The 15,116-nt window shown below is 49.2% G+C and overlaps 1 protein-coding gene across 27 annotated transcripts in view; it reads right to left on the reverse strand.

The window, feature by feature from the left end:
* Positions 1 to 4,687: 4,687 nt before the first annotated feature.
* Positions 4,688 to 15,116, reverse strand: part of Clasp1 (cytoplasmic linker associated protein 1) — a 215,163-nt gene continuing 204,734 nt past the window's right edge. For all 27 annotated transcript variants that reach the window (XM_013346681.2, XM_013346680.2, XM_026779748.1 and 24 more), the window contains 3 exons: positions 10,025 to 10,231; positions 8,264 to 8,380; positions 4,688 to 4,887 (listed from right to left, as the gene is read on the reverse strand). In XM_013346681.2, the coding sequence (XP_013202135.1) occupies positions 4,801 to 4,887; positions 8,264 to 8,380; positions 10,025 to 10,231 (411 nt within the window). In that variant the 3' untranslated portion in view covers positions 4,688 to 4,800. The remainder of the gene's footprint in view (positions 4,888 to 8,263; positions 8,381 to 10,024; positions 10,232 to 15,116) is intronic.

Consider the following 15,116-nt stretch of genomic DNA (forward strand, 5'->3'; position numbering starts at 1 on the left):
AACCCTTTTGAAAAGCACCGAACACCTCACAAAGGATGTTGAGTTCTCAGCCACCCTTCCTGCTACTGGGAGACCGTCATAAGCATGAAGGGACTTCATACCAGAGATTCTCATCTTGAGACCCTCAGCAGTTTCACGGGGTTCAGAGCCCTTCTATGACTTCCTTCAAAGCCGAGCAGACAACAAGTTTAACTCCCAGAACCAGGAACGGCTGGAGATTCTGGGCCTGCTGCCAGCCTGCCATCTTCCTGGAACAGTAAGCACTGCCCGGCTGCCCACTGGAAAAGGAGCAGCAATGGCGCTGGGCTTAGAGAACCAAACAGAGGACAGTGAGTCCATCCTTCTTCTCTCAGGGTTTTCCATGCTTGAACCTGAGTATGTGCGGAGGGCTGTGGGCGATGTCTCCACCCTGTATACTCCAGGCCATGGGGGGAGCAGAGCAGGTGACCAGCAGCCAAGAATTGCTTGACATCACCTCTAAATTCACACAGCGCTTCTGCCAAGCAGCTCCTTTCTGTCTTGTTCTTTGAGATGGGTGCCTACTACATAGCCTAGACTGGACTTGAGCTCACAATTCTACCCCAGCTTCTCAAAACTGGGCCCTCAAAATCCTCTGTGAGACCCCATGATTCAGCCTTATAAAAGGGAATTGTAACACTTGCTATATCACGGAAGAACTGTGAGGACATCGTGACCCATCAAACAAATTAGGGCCGTTATAAAAAGGTGGAATTCTATGTTGGACTATTTCTCAGAGTTACATATAATGTAGAAGCTACATTCAGGGTCAGGGTGAACTCACCACTTAGGTGATAAAGTTCTTGCCTTACAAGCCTAAGTACCTGAGTTTGTTCCCAGAACGCACATTAAAAAGTCAAACACAGAACTGTGTACTTGTAATCTGAGTGCAGGGGAAGTGGGGACAGGCAAATGACCAGCTAGCCTAGCCTACTTGGTGAAATTCAACCAGTGAGAGACTCTCTCTCAAACAATGAAATGGCCAGCCCTCGAGGATGACCACCTGTGGCTGTCCATTGGCCTGCAGGCATACCACACACACGGCCCTCAGGGAGAGCAGGGATGGGAAGTGCTCAGTGGTAGTGGGTGCCAGTACGGCAAATGTTACATTACCAGGCTTCGAGGAGGCTGTGGAGTCACTCCACTGTGCCCACTTCCAGGGCCACACTACTGCTGGCACCCAGCAGTCAGTGCCAGGCCTACAGAGGTCCAGGGGCTGCAGAGCCCAGCAGCACAGACTAGCACTCACTCTCACCAGGTCTGGTCCAATCTCCGAGCCAGGGTCAGTTTCCTCCCTGCCTTGAGCTCTTCTAGAAGAGTGCTGTTGCTTGGCTGGGAAAATGGGGTTCAGACAGGAACTCACTCAGGCAGCTGTTCTGGAGAAGGGCTGGGGACTCATACCCCATGTGCCCCCAGTTTCCTGTCTCATCACACAGCAGGGGCTGACAGGACACTGGATGGAGGGGGGGGGGTTCCGGACAGTTGGACTTCTCTTAATTTTGAGACAGGGTCTGTGTAGCCCTGGCTGTTCTAGAACTCCTTTGTAGACCAAGCTAGCCTTGAACTCAGAGATCTACCTGGCTCTGCCTCCCAAATTCTGGGATCAAAGGCACGCACCACCATTGCCTGGCTTTTTCTTTTCTTTCTTTCCTTTTTTTTTTTTTTTGAGATAGGGGGTCTGCCTATGTAGCTCCGGCTAGCATAGAACTTGCTATGTAGACCAAGCTGTAGACCCACATGGTCATTCACAGAGATCCATCTGCCCCTGAGTGCTGGGATTAAAGTTGTGCACCATCAAGCCAATACTTGGTCTTTTGTTTTGTTGACAGCTTGTGGCTCACTACTTGGCTCAGGATGTCCTTGAACTCATGCAGAGAGAAAACCTCAGAGAGTGCTGAGATTAAGGCATGCCTGACCTTTCTTTCTTTTTAAATCTATTATTATTGTATGATTAAGTGAGGAGGAGATTCACACTGTGGCCATCATGTGCAGACTGGAGGGCAGCTGGATGGAGCCGGCACTCTCCTATATTTACATGGGTTTGGGGATCAAACTCAGGTTGTCAGGACACAAGTGCCATTACTGGCTGCACTACTCAGTTTGACCCTTTACTGTCACAAAGACGTGTGCTCTCAGTGTCTCTGTGAACACAGCAGGATGATGACAATCTGACAAGAAACTGCAGGTCACCCGAGGGTTCTCACAGCACCACACACAGTTTTAACGGGATTGCCGCATATTCCAGGGCAAACTCCAGGTCTTTTTTTTTTTTTTTTAAATTTTCTTTTTTAGCAAATCCTAGCACATTATTAACAACAACAAAAAAAAATCTGTACATTTGCCATGATACACTTGGAAGGTGAAACAAATAAGATATAAATACAGATTATGGATGTAACATGAAAAAGCCCCCCAAAAACCCAAAACAAACAACACCCAATCTGGGGGCGCAGGGACCATGCGTGTGAGCTATTTTGGTGGCTGATTGTTTTCAGAGCATTTATTTCTTCCAAACATTGTTAGCAGAGTCCTGGTTGGGGGTCTACGAAGTTCTAATCTGTTGTCTTTTAAAGTGTGAGTTTCCGTAAGGGTGGTAGAGAAAGAAACAGAAGCCGTCTGAGACAAACCTGCTGCGTGAGCTGCACAGGTGGTGAAAAGCTATTGTGAGCCATAGATACGGCGGGCGGGCCCAGGCCATCTGCGGGCACCAGGGCCGCACAGCACACGAGCACGCCTGGAGAGCGCCTGTCCAGTAAGGGAGGGGCAGCTTGCCAGGAAGCAGGAAGTCAGATGAGCAGTCCCCCTGGATACAGGGTAGGGGGTTTCAAGGCCCTGGATAGTCAAGATAGATGGGGAGGCAAACACAGTTCTGGGAGCAGTCAAGAGTCCTTCAGGGTCTAGGTGCTTCCAGCAGAGTCCTTTGGGGAGGTGGAGGCAAGGCAAGGCAGCAGTAGCTGTCAGGGTTCCGGAGCGGCGCTGTCGCCCTCCGTGAGGTGGTGCTGGCATGCGAGTCTCCTCAGCATTGTGGGCAGCAGTCTTCAGATTGAGCCCAAGAGACCTGTGAAATGACTGTATTCTTTCTACTCAGGTGGAAGAGGGCACGTGACATTGGAGGCTAGCCCTTCATGAGTGCCGTGAGGAAATCAGGCAATATTCTGGATGTAATATCCAGTTACGGTGGGGACATGGAGACCATCTGTGGGGCAGAGAACTCCAGAGAAGGGCCCTTCTAACTGCATCAGACATAAGAGAACTCCTAAGTAACCGGGCCGAGATGCACAATTCTACCAGGCAGTGGCTACAACACAGGGACCCTGGTGGAGGGTGAGGAGGGATTTCATTAATAAACTCTTAACAGACAGGATTTTTTTTTTTTTGTTTTTTGTTTTTAACTAAAACGAAGGTCTGGTCTTGCTATATTTTGATTTCAGACCAGTCAATAATAGTAAATCCTTAAAATGTGCCCCTGAGTTCTCCGGACAGCAGCAGTGGGGGCAGTTACATGTGTGAGCCACTACACACACACACACACACACACACACACACACACACACACACACACACGGCCTTCATTTTCAGTGTATTTCTAAGTACAGCATAGGTCTTTCTCAACCTCTCTACCTCTTTTTTGATTGTTTCTTGAGACAGAGTCTACATAGCCCCAGCTGTCCTGGAACTGACTCTAGACCAGGCTGGACTAGAACTCACAGAAATCCACCTGCCTCTGCCTTCCAAGTGCTGGGATTAAAGGTGTGCACCACCATGGCCAACCAAGTCATTTGGCGGGTCAGAGAGCAGGGCTGGAATCAGGGCTGAGAACTCAAGTGCCCAACCTCTCCTTTCATCTCTGGTAGCTGAAGTGGGCTATGCACTGGAGGGGCGCATGCTCTGCTAGAATTAACACCCCCAAAGAATCTTTTGCTGGGCATGTGGCCCATGTCTATAAACCCAGTATTTGGGAGGCTAGAGGCAGGAGGATACCAAATCCAAGACCAGCCGAAAAAAGTTTGCATGACTGCATTAAGAATTGTCATTTGGCTTAAGGATTTTTAATCAAAATATATTTAGCCAGACTCTACATTAGTTGCTGGGTCAAAAGACCTTCAAGAGGTTAGGCCAGTGATTCCCTGGGCAGGAATCACGATGCAAGCCTGTGTCCAATCTTGCCATCTGCAGTCACCTTTTATTTAATGCAACCATGAAAGTTTTGGTGGCATTACTGATTCTGTCCCCAAAGGCAGACTTGTTTGTCATGAGGCCAGCTCCAGGCTGTTGTCCTCTCTGTGCCCAGACTGCGGTCCCACTCTGACAAGTTCTCTTAAGACAAAACCTAAAGACACACACAGCCTCTCTCAGGGTCCGGTGGACCACAGTGGGGGGTCTTGTCCCATCTGACCACGCTCTAGGAACATAGGCATAAAGAACACAGCAACACCCCAAACCACCCCAGGTCTGCGTGGGCTGAAAAAATACGCTACTGTGTACCAAGCACGGGCTGGAGAGCTCTGGGTTCTAAGAACTGTGCCCTCCATGGTTTGGTGATGTCAGCAGGCGGTGCAAGACACGTGTGAGTGTGGCTCTGTTCTCAGTCCTTTTGTTTCTAGGGAGATTGCATAACAGGCCTCGCTCCCGTTACATTCAATACCAGCGAAATCTACACAAAAGCTGGAAGGGACCAAAATACTGATTGTAATAAATTATGTGCGGCCCCCCGAAGGACTAGACGGCTGATGGGCTTCTCAGAGGCACCACCATGTGGGTCTGCGCAGACCGGCACGGCCACTAGCTGTGTGTGGACACATCGGAGGAGGAGCTGCTGTTGCTGTTGGTGGTCTGGGCCCTCTTGATATAAAGGTTGAGTAGCTTCATCTGCAGAGAGAAAAAAACAGAGACAAGTGAGCAGGGGAGATGGGCAAGAAGCAGGGAAGAGGTCAGCAGGCCAGTGCTTACAGACAGTTGGTTTCCAGATGCTCTGCCTTTGACTAGCTCAGAGAACAAGTGACCTGAAGCTTGGGCTGTCAGAGCTGCTGAGGAAGGCGCATAGGGGCAGGGCCAACACAGCCCAGACAAAGACCTAGATGGATGCCTCTGCCCCTGTGCTGTAGCTGCTCCTTCCTCAGGCCCCTACAGACACCTGTTGATGTCAGCCACATCTGAGATTAGTGTGCTCGGCCCCATGAAACCTATGCTGGCCTTGGTATTGATTTTCCCCAGAACTGCAAAAAGAAAAAGAAAAAAAGGGAAAATTAAGTTTAGTATGGTGGCTCATGCCTGTGGCAGAAGGACCAGTTTGAAGCCAGTCTGGGCTGCAGAGTTAGACCTTATCGCAAGCATCCCAAAACACCAGGGCCAGTGAGATGGCGCAGTGGAAAAAGCACTTTTCCGGAGCTGGATGAGCTGAGTTTGGTTTTTAGGGTCCATATGGTGGAAGGAGAGAACTAAGTGGCAAGTTGTCCTGATTTTTACACAGGTACCAGGTCACATGCAGGACGGCTCACACACACACGCGCGCGCGCACACACACACACACACAGAACAAAACCTACACAAAGAATGGCAAAGCCAAGCATGTGGGCCGAGCCTAAGGACTTATGCATATGTGCATGGTGGAATGGCACAGAGCCTGCAGAAGGAACCCTTCCCACAGATATTTTGACAATGGTATCAAGACTGTGATAGAAAGATTATCTTTACAGCAAACTAATGATCCTGGGAGATGGACAGCTATCTGCAACAGAATCAAGTTTAATCTTACCTAACAACACAGACAAAAATTAACCCAAATGGAGCCAACTAAGTAGCCAATAGCAGAGGAATCATAAAGAAAACGTGGTTCACATACACAATGGAATTTTTTCAGCCATAAAGAATAACAAAGTTATGTCATCTGCAGGTAAATGGATGCAACTGGAGATAATCATATTAAGGGAATTAAGCCCGTCTCAGAAAGACAAACACTTCTCTCTCATGTGTGGTTCCTGGACCTTACACATGGGAGTATGAAATCATGTGCCCATGGCATGACAGTGAGGCAGAAGCAAAGCTGCCAGGGAGGGAGGACAAAACAGACAAACAGGATGGAAAGGGGCAGAGGAAAACACAACCCAAGCGAATGACAAACCTGAATCTAAGAGATGTAAGAGCGTAAAACCTGACACTTGCACGGAAGCTGGATAACAGCTTCATGACAGTGGATGTGGCAATGATTTCTCGAATTGACTCCCAAGGTCCAGGAAACAAACAAACAAACAAAAAAATAGACAAATTTATTCCTTAAAATTAAAATTGTGTGCACCAAGGTACAATTAACAGAGCAAAAATCTAACCCACACGAGGGAAGAGACATGCATAAATCATATATATCAGAAAAGGCTTGGGAATATTTTTAGATTAATTTATTTGTAAGTCCAATCCACTTTATAAATCGGGCCTTGATGGTGGCCACTGTAGGCAAGTCACCCCTGAATCCCTGTGGAGGAGCCAGAGGAGGAGAGAAGGAAGGGAAAGCTGTGTGACTACGGCTACCAATTTCATTAACGGTGAAAAAAGCAATCGGAGCAAGGTGTTGTGTTGCACACCTTTAATTCCAGCACTTGGGAGGCAGGGGCAAGTCTGAGTTTGAGATCTAGCCTGGTCTACAGAGGTGGTTCCAGGCTAGCCTGGTCTACAGAGTGAGTTTCAGGAAAGCCAGGGTTATACAGAGAAACCCTGTCTTGGGGGAAAAAAGTGATCTGATCAGAGTCTTGGCAGAACAGAAAGAAGGTGGAAGACATGGAGACTGGGTCAGGTAAGGCAAATCTATCTATCTATCTATCTATCTATCTATCTATCTATCTATCTATCTATCTATCTATCTATCTTCTCATATAGCTCAGACTAGCCTTTAACTCCATCCATCCATCCATCCATCCATCCATCCATCCATCCATCCATCCATCCATCCATCCATCCAGTCTCATGTAACTCCGGCTAGCCTTTAATCATGTAGCTGAACATGATTTTGAATTTCTGATCCTTCTGCCTCCACTTGAGCACTGGGATTACAGATGAAAACCACCAAATCCAGTTTGTGCAATGTGGGGTGGAACCCAGGGCTTTGTGTCGCTAGGCAACACTCCCCAGCTTCGTCCTAATTTACCCCACGTGCTTCTGTTGCCTCTTTCCATCTGTCTTCAAGTATGTCCTCTGGAATAGTGGTTTTCAACTTCAGCTAGTTTTGCTCTCGGGGGACATCTGTCCATGTGTAGAGCCAGTAAGGGTAATGACCTTACAATCAGAGGGAGAGCTACTGGCATGTAGATAGATGGTGACTGGGGCTGCTAGCCATGGAACTTCTGACACTGTACAGGTGAGTTCCATAAGCAAGGCCCCGGGGTGGTGGGAAGAGACCTGGCTATGATGCATGTCAGCAGTGAACTGGAAGGAACCACTGCCCACATATTTCTTCTCAGGCAGTAGTGTGCACCCTCAGGCAGGCTGGAGGGACTGAATAACTATTCTTGCCCCTGAGGGAATCCTGTCTTGTAGTAGGGCTTAGAGCTGTCCACATTCTGGGGAAGCGAGGCTCTGGCTATGGTGCTCCCCAGCTGTGTCAAAGTGGCAGCCCAACTCTAAAGGCATCTCACTAGATTTCCTCTGAGAAGGAGCAAGGCCCCGTGCCCCTGGATTCTGCTCTCCACTGGCATGCCAAGTGTATGCAGCAGGGTCTGAGGAGCAGCAGGCCCGGGGCAAGGCTGCCATTCTTGCCACTGATGACCACAAGGCACTCAACTCCGGTTCAGCAATTTGTTCAAGGATGAGGTAATCTTAAAATAATTTATTACAGCGTCACATGTGCATGCCACAGAATGTGTGTGGAAGCTGGATAGGGCCTTCCACCTTTATGTGAGTTCCTGGGATCAGGCTTCATGGCAAACACTTCTACCCACTGAAATGACTTGCCCACCCTCAGGTAAATTTCTTTAATAATTCCATGGGGGAAGGGGATGGGGGAAACCTGTTTCTGAGCAAGGTTGTCTTCCTTCAGTAAATACACTGAAAGTTAGGTTGTCTTTTTAAAATCGGTTAGAATGGCCTGTGGTATGTCATTCAGCACCACCTTCCCATGGCTTTACCTCATAGCCAGTCCTTTTCACCTCAGAGAAGTCAGACAGCTAAACACACCCGACGAAAAGAGCTGCCACCAAGGGGCTCACGATGAGCTGGTGGCCCAGGTGCAGGCAACAGCAGGTAATACTATACATACCTTGCTCCCTGTGAGCTGTGCAAGGTGAGGTTTCAGATCTTCTCCGATTACGGAATAGATTGCCACTAAGCAAAACACGCTGGCCTTCCGTACACTGCTCTCAGTGTTGTCGTAACCCTAGAGAGTGGAGGGGACAGAGTAAGATCAAAGCTGCGCCTCCCATCAGTGCTTCAGCATCCAGACGCCCTCAGTGCAACCCTGAACTTGTCAGACCTGCGCGTGAATCCAGAGAGCTCTGGCCGTGCAGGGTCAAAGTGACTGGCTGTAGGAGTGGCACGCAGGGGCAGGGAATGTGGGTGCCAGCTTGGCTGCTTTGTTACAGGGTGCTGACATTACAGATGGCAAAGAGGGAGGAGGAATGGAAAAAGAAAACCCCCGGGGAGCGGTGGAGAAACAAATATCTCATCCAGATTCCTCCTGGTGGTGGAGCAAACTGCCTGAGGAAATGGCTTAAAGAAAAGAGAGGGCTGGGGGTACAGCCCAGGAGACAAAGGCATGTGCTGCCAAGCCTGGTGCCAGGACTTGCAGGGTGGAAGGGGAAAACAGAGTGCCCTCAAGCTGTTCTCTGACCAACCAACGCGCGCGCGCACGCACACACACACACACACACACACACACACACACACACACACACACACACACACTTTAAAAAATACCACCTAAAAGCAATATTTCTCTACTATCCAGGGACTGCAGGGACTTCCTGTGTCCCCATGTGCTTTGCTGCAGATAGCCCTGCACAGCCTTTGTGTCTTCCCTCCTCCTGGGACAATCTAGTCTTTAACACTAAGTCCAAGCAAATCCTTGCAGACAGCAGCATGCACGAAATGGGAAGCTGGCTTCTCTACCTTTCTCCACTAATGCCTGCTCTGTATGTGACACTGTTGCTTCAGCTGCTATGTGGTCCCGCCATGTCTCATGGAAGGCTAGGAAGCCTCTGGAGCAGGAGAGCTCCATCAAACACACAGGAGAGCAAAGCATGCATGATGTATACTCCCTGCGACCCTTTGGCTCAGGGCTGAGCCACACAAGGTATGCAAAAGGCATTTGTAGAAGCCATGCACAGCGCATGTTTACACTAAACAGAAGGCTCATTCCTGGAGCTACAGGGTGATGTGGACTGTCAGTTCTCCTCTGCTGCATGGAGGAGCACGTGGGCAAAGATGTGTTTGTGCAAAACTGGGCCTGTCAACATCCTATCACGGGGGTAGGAGAGGGGAGAGACATCTTTTCCATCGGTGCAACACTGGGAGGGACTCATCTTCCTGTGAACAGCCCCTCATCCACACTCCTGGAAGAAACCCGTAGGAAACGCACCAGGCTGTCAAGGACTAGGAAGATTTCTAATCTAGTCGTCAGTGGACGTGTGCTCTTGAGACCCTCTGCCTCGTTACCAAAGGACACTACATCTAAATGGGCTTTGCTTGATTTTAATAAGCTAGAATAAGCATCAGCTAGAGAATATTCTCTTGTGTAAAACCTGAGTTTTTAAAATCAAACAAACTAGCAAAAAAGTAAATAAAGACATGAGAGCAGATGAGGAAAGGGATCCTCAGGAGAGACAGGAGAAGGACATGGGGGACACATGACAAAATTCACAGCATGAAAAGGCCACAATGAAACTCATTATTAAAAATATGCAAACAAAACCCTTTGCAAATAGAACCGATGGAGGTCCCAAGGACAGTGTCATCACTTGGGGCTTCCGTCTGCCCCTCTTCATGCTGAACAGCCTGACTTGGCCCTCACTGGGATGCGTACCTGCAGCAGGCCTGGGATGATGTCGACAAGGAGCTGCAGCAAGGATTCCTTGGTGATCCTCTCCACCACTTTTGTCTGCATCTTGATGGCAGCCAGGTTGATGGGGTAGTCGGCCGTCTGGATGATTGGGCACAGCACTTTGATGCACTGCTCGGGGTGGATGGAGCTGGCTAGTGTGGATGCAGCCTCCTCGGCAGCCCTCACCACCTGAAAGGGGACCACAGAATGAGTGGGGCCTGCCTCCAGAGTTTTGAAAAAGAAGTCAGATACAATGACTCACTTCCTCCAATACTGCTAAGGAAAATTAAAAACAACCTGGGTTGTTGTGTGGAAAAAGGAAGCACAGGCCTAGGGATTGGGGTCAAAACTTCAGCAGGGTAGTCTCCAAATGTGTCCCCACTCACATAGCAGCAACTGCACATGTATTCACAGCTGTCCCACCACCTCGACATCTCCTTAGCAACGTGGCTTCTCAGCCTTCCCCAGGGTGCTGTCTCAGAAAAGGACCCCTTGCACATTTTTTACCAGAGCAGTAGAGAATCTCTACCCTGGAAGATTAGGACCGGAAAGTCAATACTTTCCAAGGGCCAATGGGACCCTCTGACAAAAAGCCTGGAGAAAATTAGTCTTCTAGACTGGTGTCCCTGGGAGGGGCTGGATCTGGGAGAAGGCTGTCTTCCTAGGGAATCTCTTGTGGAAGCTGCTGACCAGGAATCTGCGCTCATGATGCTCTTTACTTGAATTTTTAATTAACTAATTAATTATATCAACCCACCTATTTAAGAAAAAGTCTGTCTCCCAGATTGGGCTTTAATGCATTATATAGCTGAGAATGACCTTGAACTTCTGATCCCCGTGTCTACCTCCCAACTGGGATTTCATGCAGGTACCACCAGCCCAGTTTGCACAGTGCTGGAGATGGAGCCCAGGACTGCATCAGGCAAACATCCCAACTGAGTGACCACATTCTCAGCTCCCTCCGTGCACCTTTTAGGAAGTGCATAGATGGCTGCCAGATGGCTGAGGGAGCAGCTCTGACTTCTGTACGCCCCTTGTGAAAACTAGTATTCTACTTCCTTATCTGTAAAATGGGACGACTCACAGCAAGGAAGCACCTTAGGTAAATGCTATATAAACAAAGACAGCAGGGTGCACACAGGCAAGGGCTCTCCTAGGGAGTACAGTGACAATCTACTGCTCTCCCCTGACCCAGTCCTGGACTGCACATTCATCTTCAACCCTCCTCTGCAACTAATTCTTCAGTCCAATCTTCACACAGTAACAAGACAAGCCGACACCCCGAAGCTTGGATCATCTTCACCCTTGTGATGATCTTACACACACACACACACACACACACATACACACACACACACACACACGTGCACGCACTCATGTGCACACACACATATTTTTGGGGCAGTGGGCATGGACATGCTATGTGTATAAAGGCCACAGGACAACTCAGGTCATATGGCCCTTTTACCTGCTGAACTATCCTGCCAACCATGAATTTTTGTTTGTTGAGATAGTCTTTCTATGGAGCCTGTCCTGGAACTACCTCTGCAGACCAGGCTGGCCTTGAACCCATAGAGATCTGCCTGCCTCTGCCTCCCAAGTGCTCTACCCTACCCAGTGAGAAAATATATAGCCTTTAAAAATATATTTTAAAAGTTACTTTTAGCCAGGCAGTGGTGGCGCACCTTTAATCCCAGCACTCAAGAGGCAGAAGCGAGCCTAGTCTACAGAAAGAGTTCCAGGACAAGCTCCAAAGCTACAGAGAAATCTTGTCTTAAAAAACAAAACGAAAAACAAACAAACAAATTACTTTTAATTATGCATGTCTGTGTGGTTATATTCACAAGAATGCCCCCAGAGGCCCCAAAACTACAGTGACAGGCAGTTGTGAGCTGTGATGCATGGTTCTTTGCAAGAGCAGGAAGTACTCTTAACCTCAGAGCATCTCTCCAGCCTATCCTGCTGCCTTTCTTTTCAGCTCACAAGTTCTTTTGCCCACTGAACCATCTTGCTGGCCCATCATCCTTACAAGTGACGAGTCCTGGAAACAGCATCTGAACCACCTGTGAAGTCACATGGTAGACCAGGGTGGGGTGTGGGGTAGCTGCGCCCAGACCGACCACTTGGGCCAGGCCATATTTGGGCTCTGAGGCCACACAAGTTTTGTCACTTGGGAACTTGAATTAGATGCTGCCTACCACCTGATCCCCACAGTCGTCTCTGTAGGGGGCAGGGCCAGACCTCTGTTCCTCCATCCATCAGCGGCTGGGGTTTGCCCTTCTCTGCAAACACTGCTCTGCTGGGGGACATACCTCATCAGTCCACAGAGCTACCGCAGTCACAGCCATGGCCACTTCATTTAACATACTCAGGACCGGCCATGTTAGTGGCGGGATTTTCATCATGCAGCTCCCAGGAGAGTCAGCTACTCACACCATCATGTGACATCCCTCACTCTGAAAATCTCAGGTGGGGTGTGTGATGGCTCAGATGCTAAAGTGCATGTTCTGGAAGCATGAGGACCCGGGTTTGACTTCCGGCACCCACGTGAAAAGCCAGGTAGGACGGCACACACTGTAATCTCAGTGCTGGGACTCGGGAACAAGGGGACTGTTGGGGTAGTTGGCAGGTGACAAGCCTTGCTGAACTGGTGAGCTCTATGCCAGTGAGATCTCGTCTTGAAGGAAAAGGAGATGGCATCTGAGGACCAACACTGGAAGCTGACCTCTAGAGTCCACACACACAAATCCCTCACTCTGAAAATCTCAGTGACAGTGTATAAAGTGGCTCATACCCCTCAGAGTGATCTGATTAGGGGATCTTTTTCTTCTTTATACTTTTTACCTTGAAAAGTTGCCATTAACATTAACCTTCCTGGCAAGGAGACATTGATAAAATTTACCTGAAGTGTCTTGTGAGGTCAGAAGTAACAGCCCCTGGAAGGGAGCATGCAGAGAGAGTCACACCTGAGCAGTGGCCCTGGCATGGGGTGGAGTGCTGTGCAGTGCTAATACTGCTATAGTTACTGCAATGGTCACCACTGTTCCTGCCCACTGCCCTAGACTGGCTGATCCAGGACATGCCCTATCCCTCATACAGGGCTCACATGGGTGTCCTGCCCCTCCTTGACCCTCCCACGCCACACTAGAGCACGCTTTTGATCCCGGGGACAGTTGCATGTAGAATTCTTTCCACCCAAGCACATCAGGGACACTCCCAGGTGCCTGTCACCGATTAATGGGTTAAGTCACTTGTCTTGTCTCCTGCTCTTTGTTTGGGAACATGTCCCTGTTCAAGAAAGACCTTCCTCTCTGTATGTCCTTGGTGGCTGTTGTGCTCCTTGCTATGGACTTGGAAGTCTGTGGCTGCTCATTCTCACACCCTTCCTATCAGGCTGTGTCTTTGACCCAGTCCTGACCAGTTGCTTCCTAGCTGTGGGAACTGAGCTCCAGTTGGGTAGGAAAGACCTGTTGGTGCCTTCACTGTGCAGGGAAGGGTAAGGAGGTTGGTTCAGAGGGGGCATTGTCAGGATGTGGCGGCCCAGAGACAAGCTCCTGAGGGGTTATTTTCTAGTGTGGCAAGGCGGGGTTAGGAGCGGCTGCCAAGGGTTGGGAAGTGGAAAAGATATTCATGGGTGTTCTGAAAGCTGTATGGCTCCTTGTTCCAGAAAGGCCTACAGAGGGGTGAGCGGTGTGGAAGACAGGCCTTAGCTGTCAAGATACTTATTCAGTCAGCCTCAACTGTCTCAAACTCAATGTTGGGATTAAAAACTTCCTATATTCAGCTGTGTGAACATCATGTAACTAGCTCTGAAACATGCCATAGCTGGGGTCCAGATGAAGTGACCTGGCAGTCTGTTAGTTAATACTGGGAACATGACAGGTCTAGAATCATCTAGGATAAAAACCTCTAGGCATGTCTGAGTCTGAGAGTTTCTGGACTGGCTAACTGAAACGAGAAGACCCACTCTAAATGTGGGCAGCACCAGCCCATGGGCTGGCGTCCCGGACCGAATGGGAAGGAGGGATGGAGCTGAGCACAGGCTCATCTGTTTGACTTCTAACAGCAGGTGCAGTGTGCCCCACCCCTTACTCTCTTGCTGTCATAATAAACTGTGTACCCCAAACTGAGAGCCAAGAAGCCCTTCCTTCCCTAAATAGTTTTTTTCAGGCGTCTGTCAGCAACAAGAAAAGAAACCAACATACATCTAAGAACTGATCTGTAGCTACTAAGTGCTAACAAGCAGAGCTCAGGCTCCTTCTGTCTCCCCATTGTCCAAACTACCAAAGGACATGTGCTCCACCTAGTATCCTGAGTGAGAAGACCAGTCCAGGGCTACATCAAGACAGGGTTAGCTTTCCCCAACCTGTGGCAGGGGCTGGGTCTTCCTGGCCAGCTGCCTCCCTGTATACCCCTGTCTGTCCCTCATATCCCTGACCCAACTGGGCAAGTCATCTTCTGAGACTCATGGCTCTGTAGAAGTCTGTGAGGCCCATGCAATCTTCTTGCTGATATGTCTCTCCTGCTAGACAAAGAGCTTCCCGAAGGGAGATCCCATCTCTGCCATCTCTCTGTAGCCCAGGCTGGGTACAAAGTTCAGTGTACACGCAGCAGTCGGAATGTTTGCCATATTCATCTTTCTGTAATATACACGTTTTTCTTCCCAGAGTGCACACGTCACCTCAGGTGCCTTCACCTCTGACTGTGCTTACATTCCCAGGGAGGAACCAGCCCGCACATGTGGAGCAAGCAGGACACAAGCCTAGATTTCAATGGCCTTATGAAAACGAGTCACAGAACCTCTGAGGAGGGCACTAGAGAGAGGGCTCCAGGGGTTAGAACTGTGTTGCTGAGAATAACAGTCTGAATCCAATCCCCAGGACCTCCATGGTGGAGGCCAAGAGCTCACTCCTGAAAGTTGTCTTCTGATCTCTACTACAAGTGCATCATGGCGCACACACACATGTACACAGATATATATAGACATGCAGTGCGCACACACACATGTACACAGATATATACACATGCAGTGCACACACGCACATGTACACAGATATATACACATGCAGTGCAC

This window comes from Microtus ochrogaster, chromosome 6, assembly GCF_000317375.1.
Source record: "Microtus ochrogaster isolate Prairie Vole_2 chromosome 6, MicOch1.0, whole genome shotgun sequence".
In the NCBI taxonomy this organism is placed as follows: Eukaryota; Metazoa; Chordata; class Mammalia; order Rodentia; family Cricetidae; genus Microtus; species Microtus ochrogaster.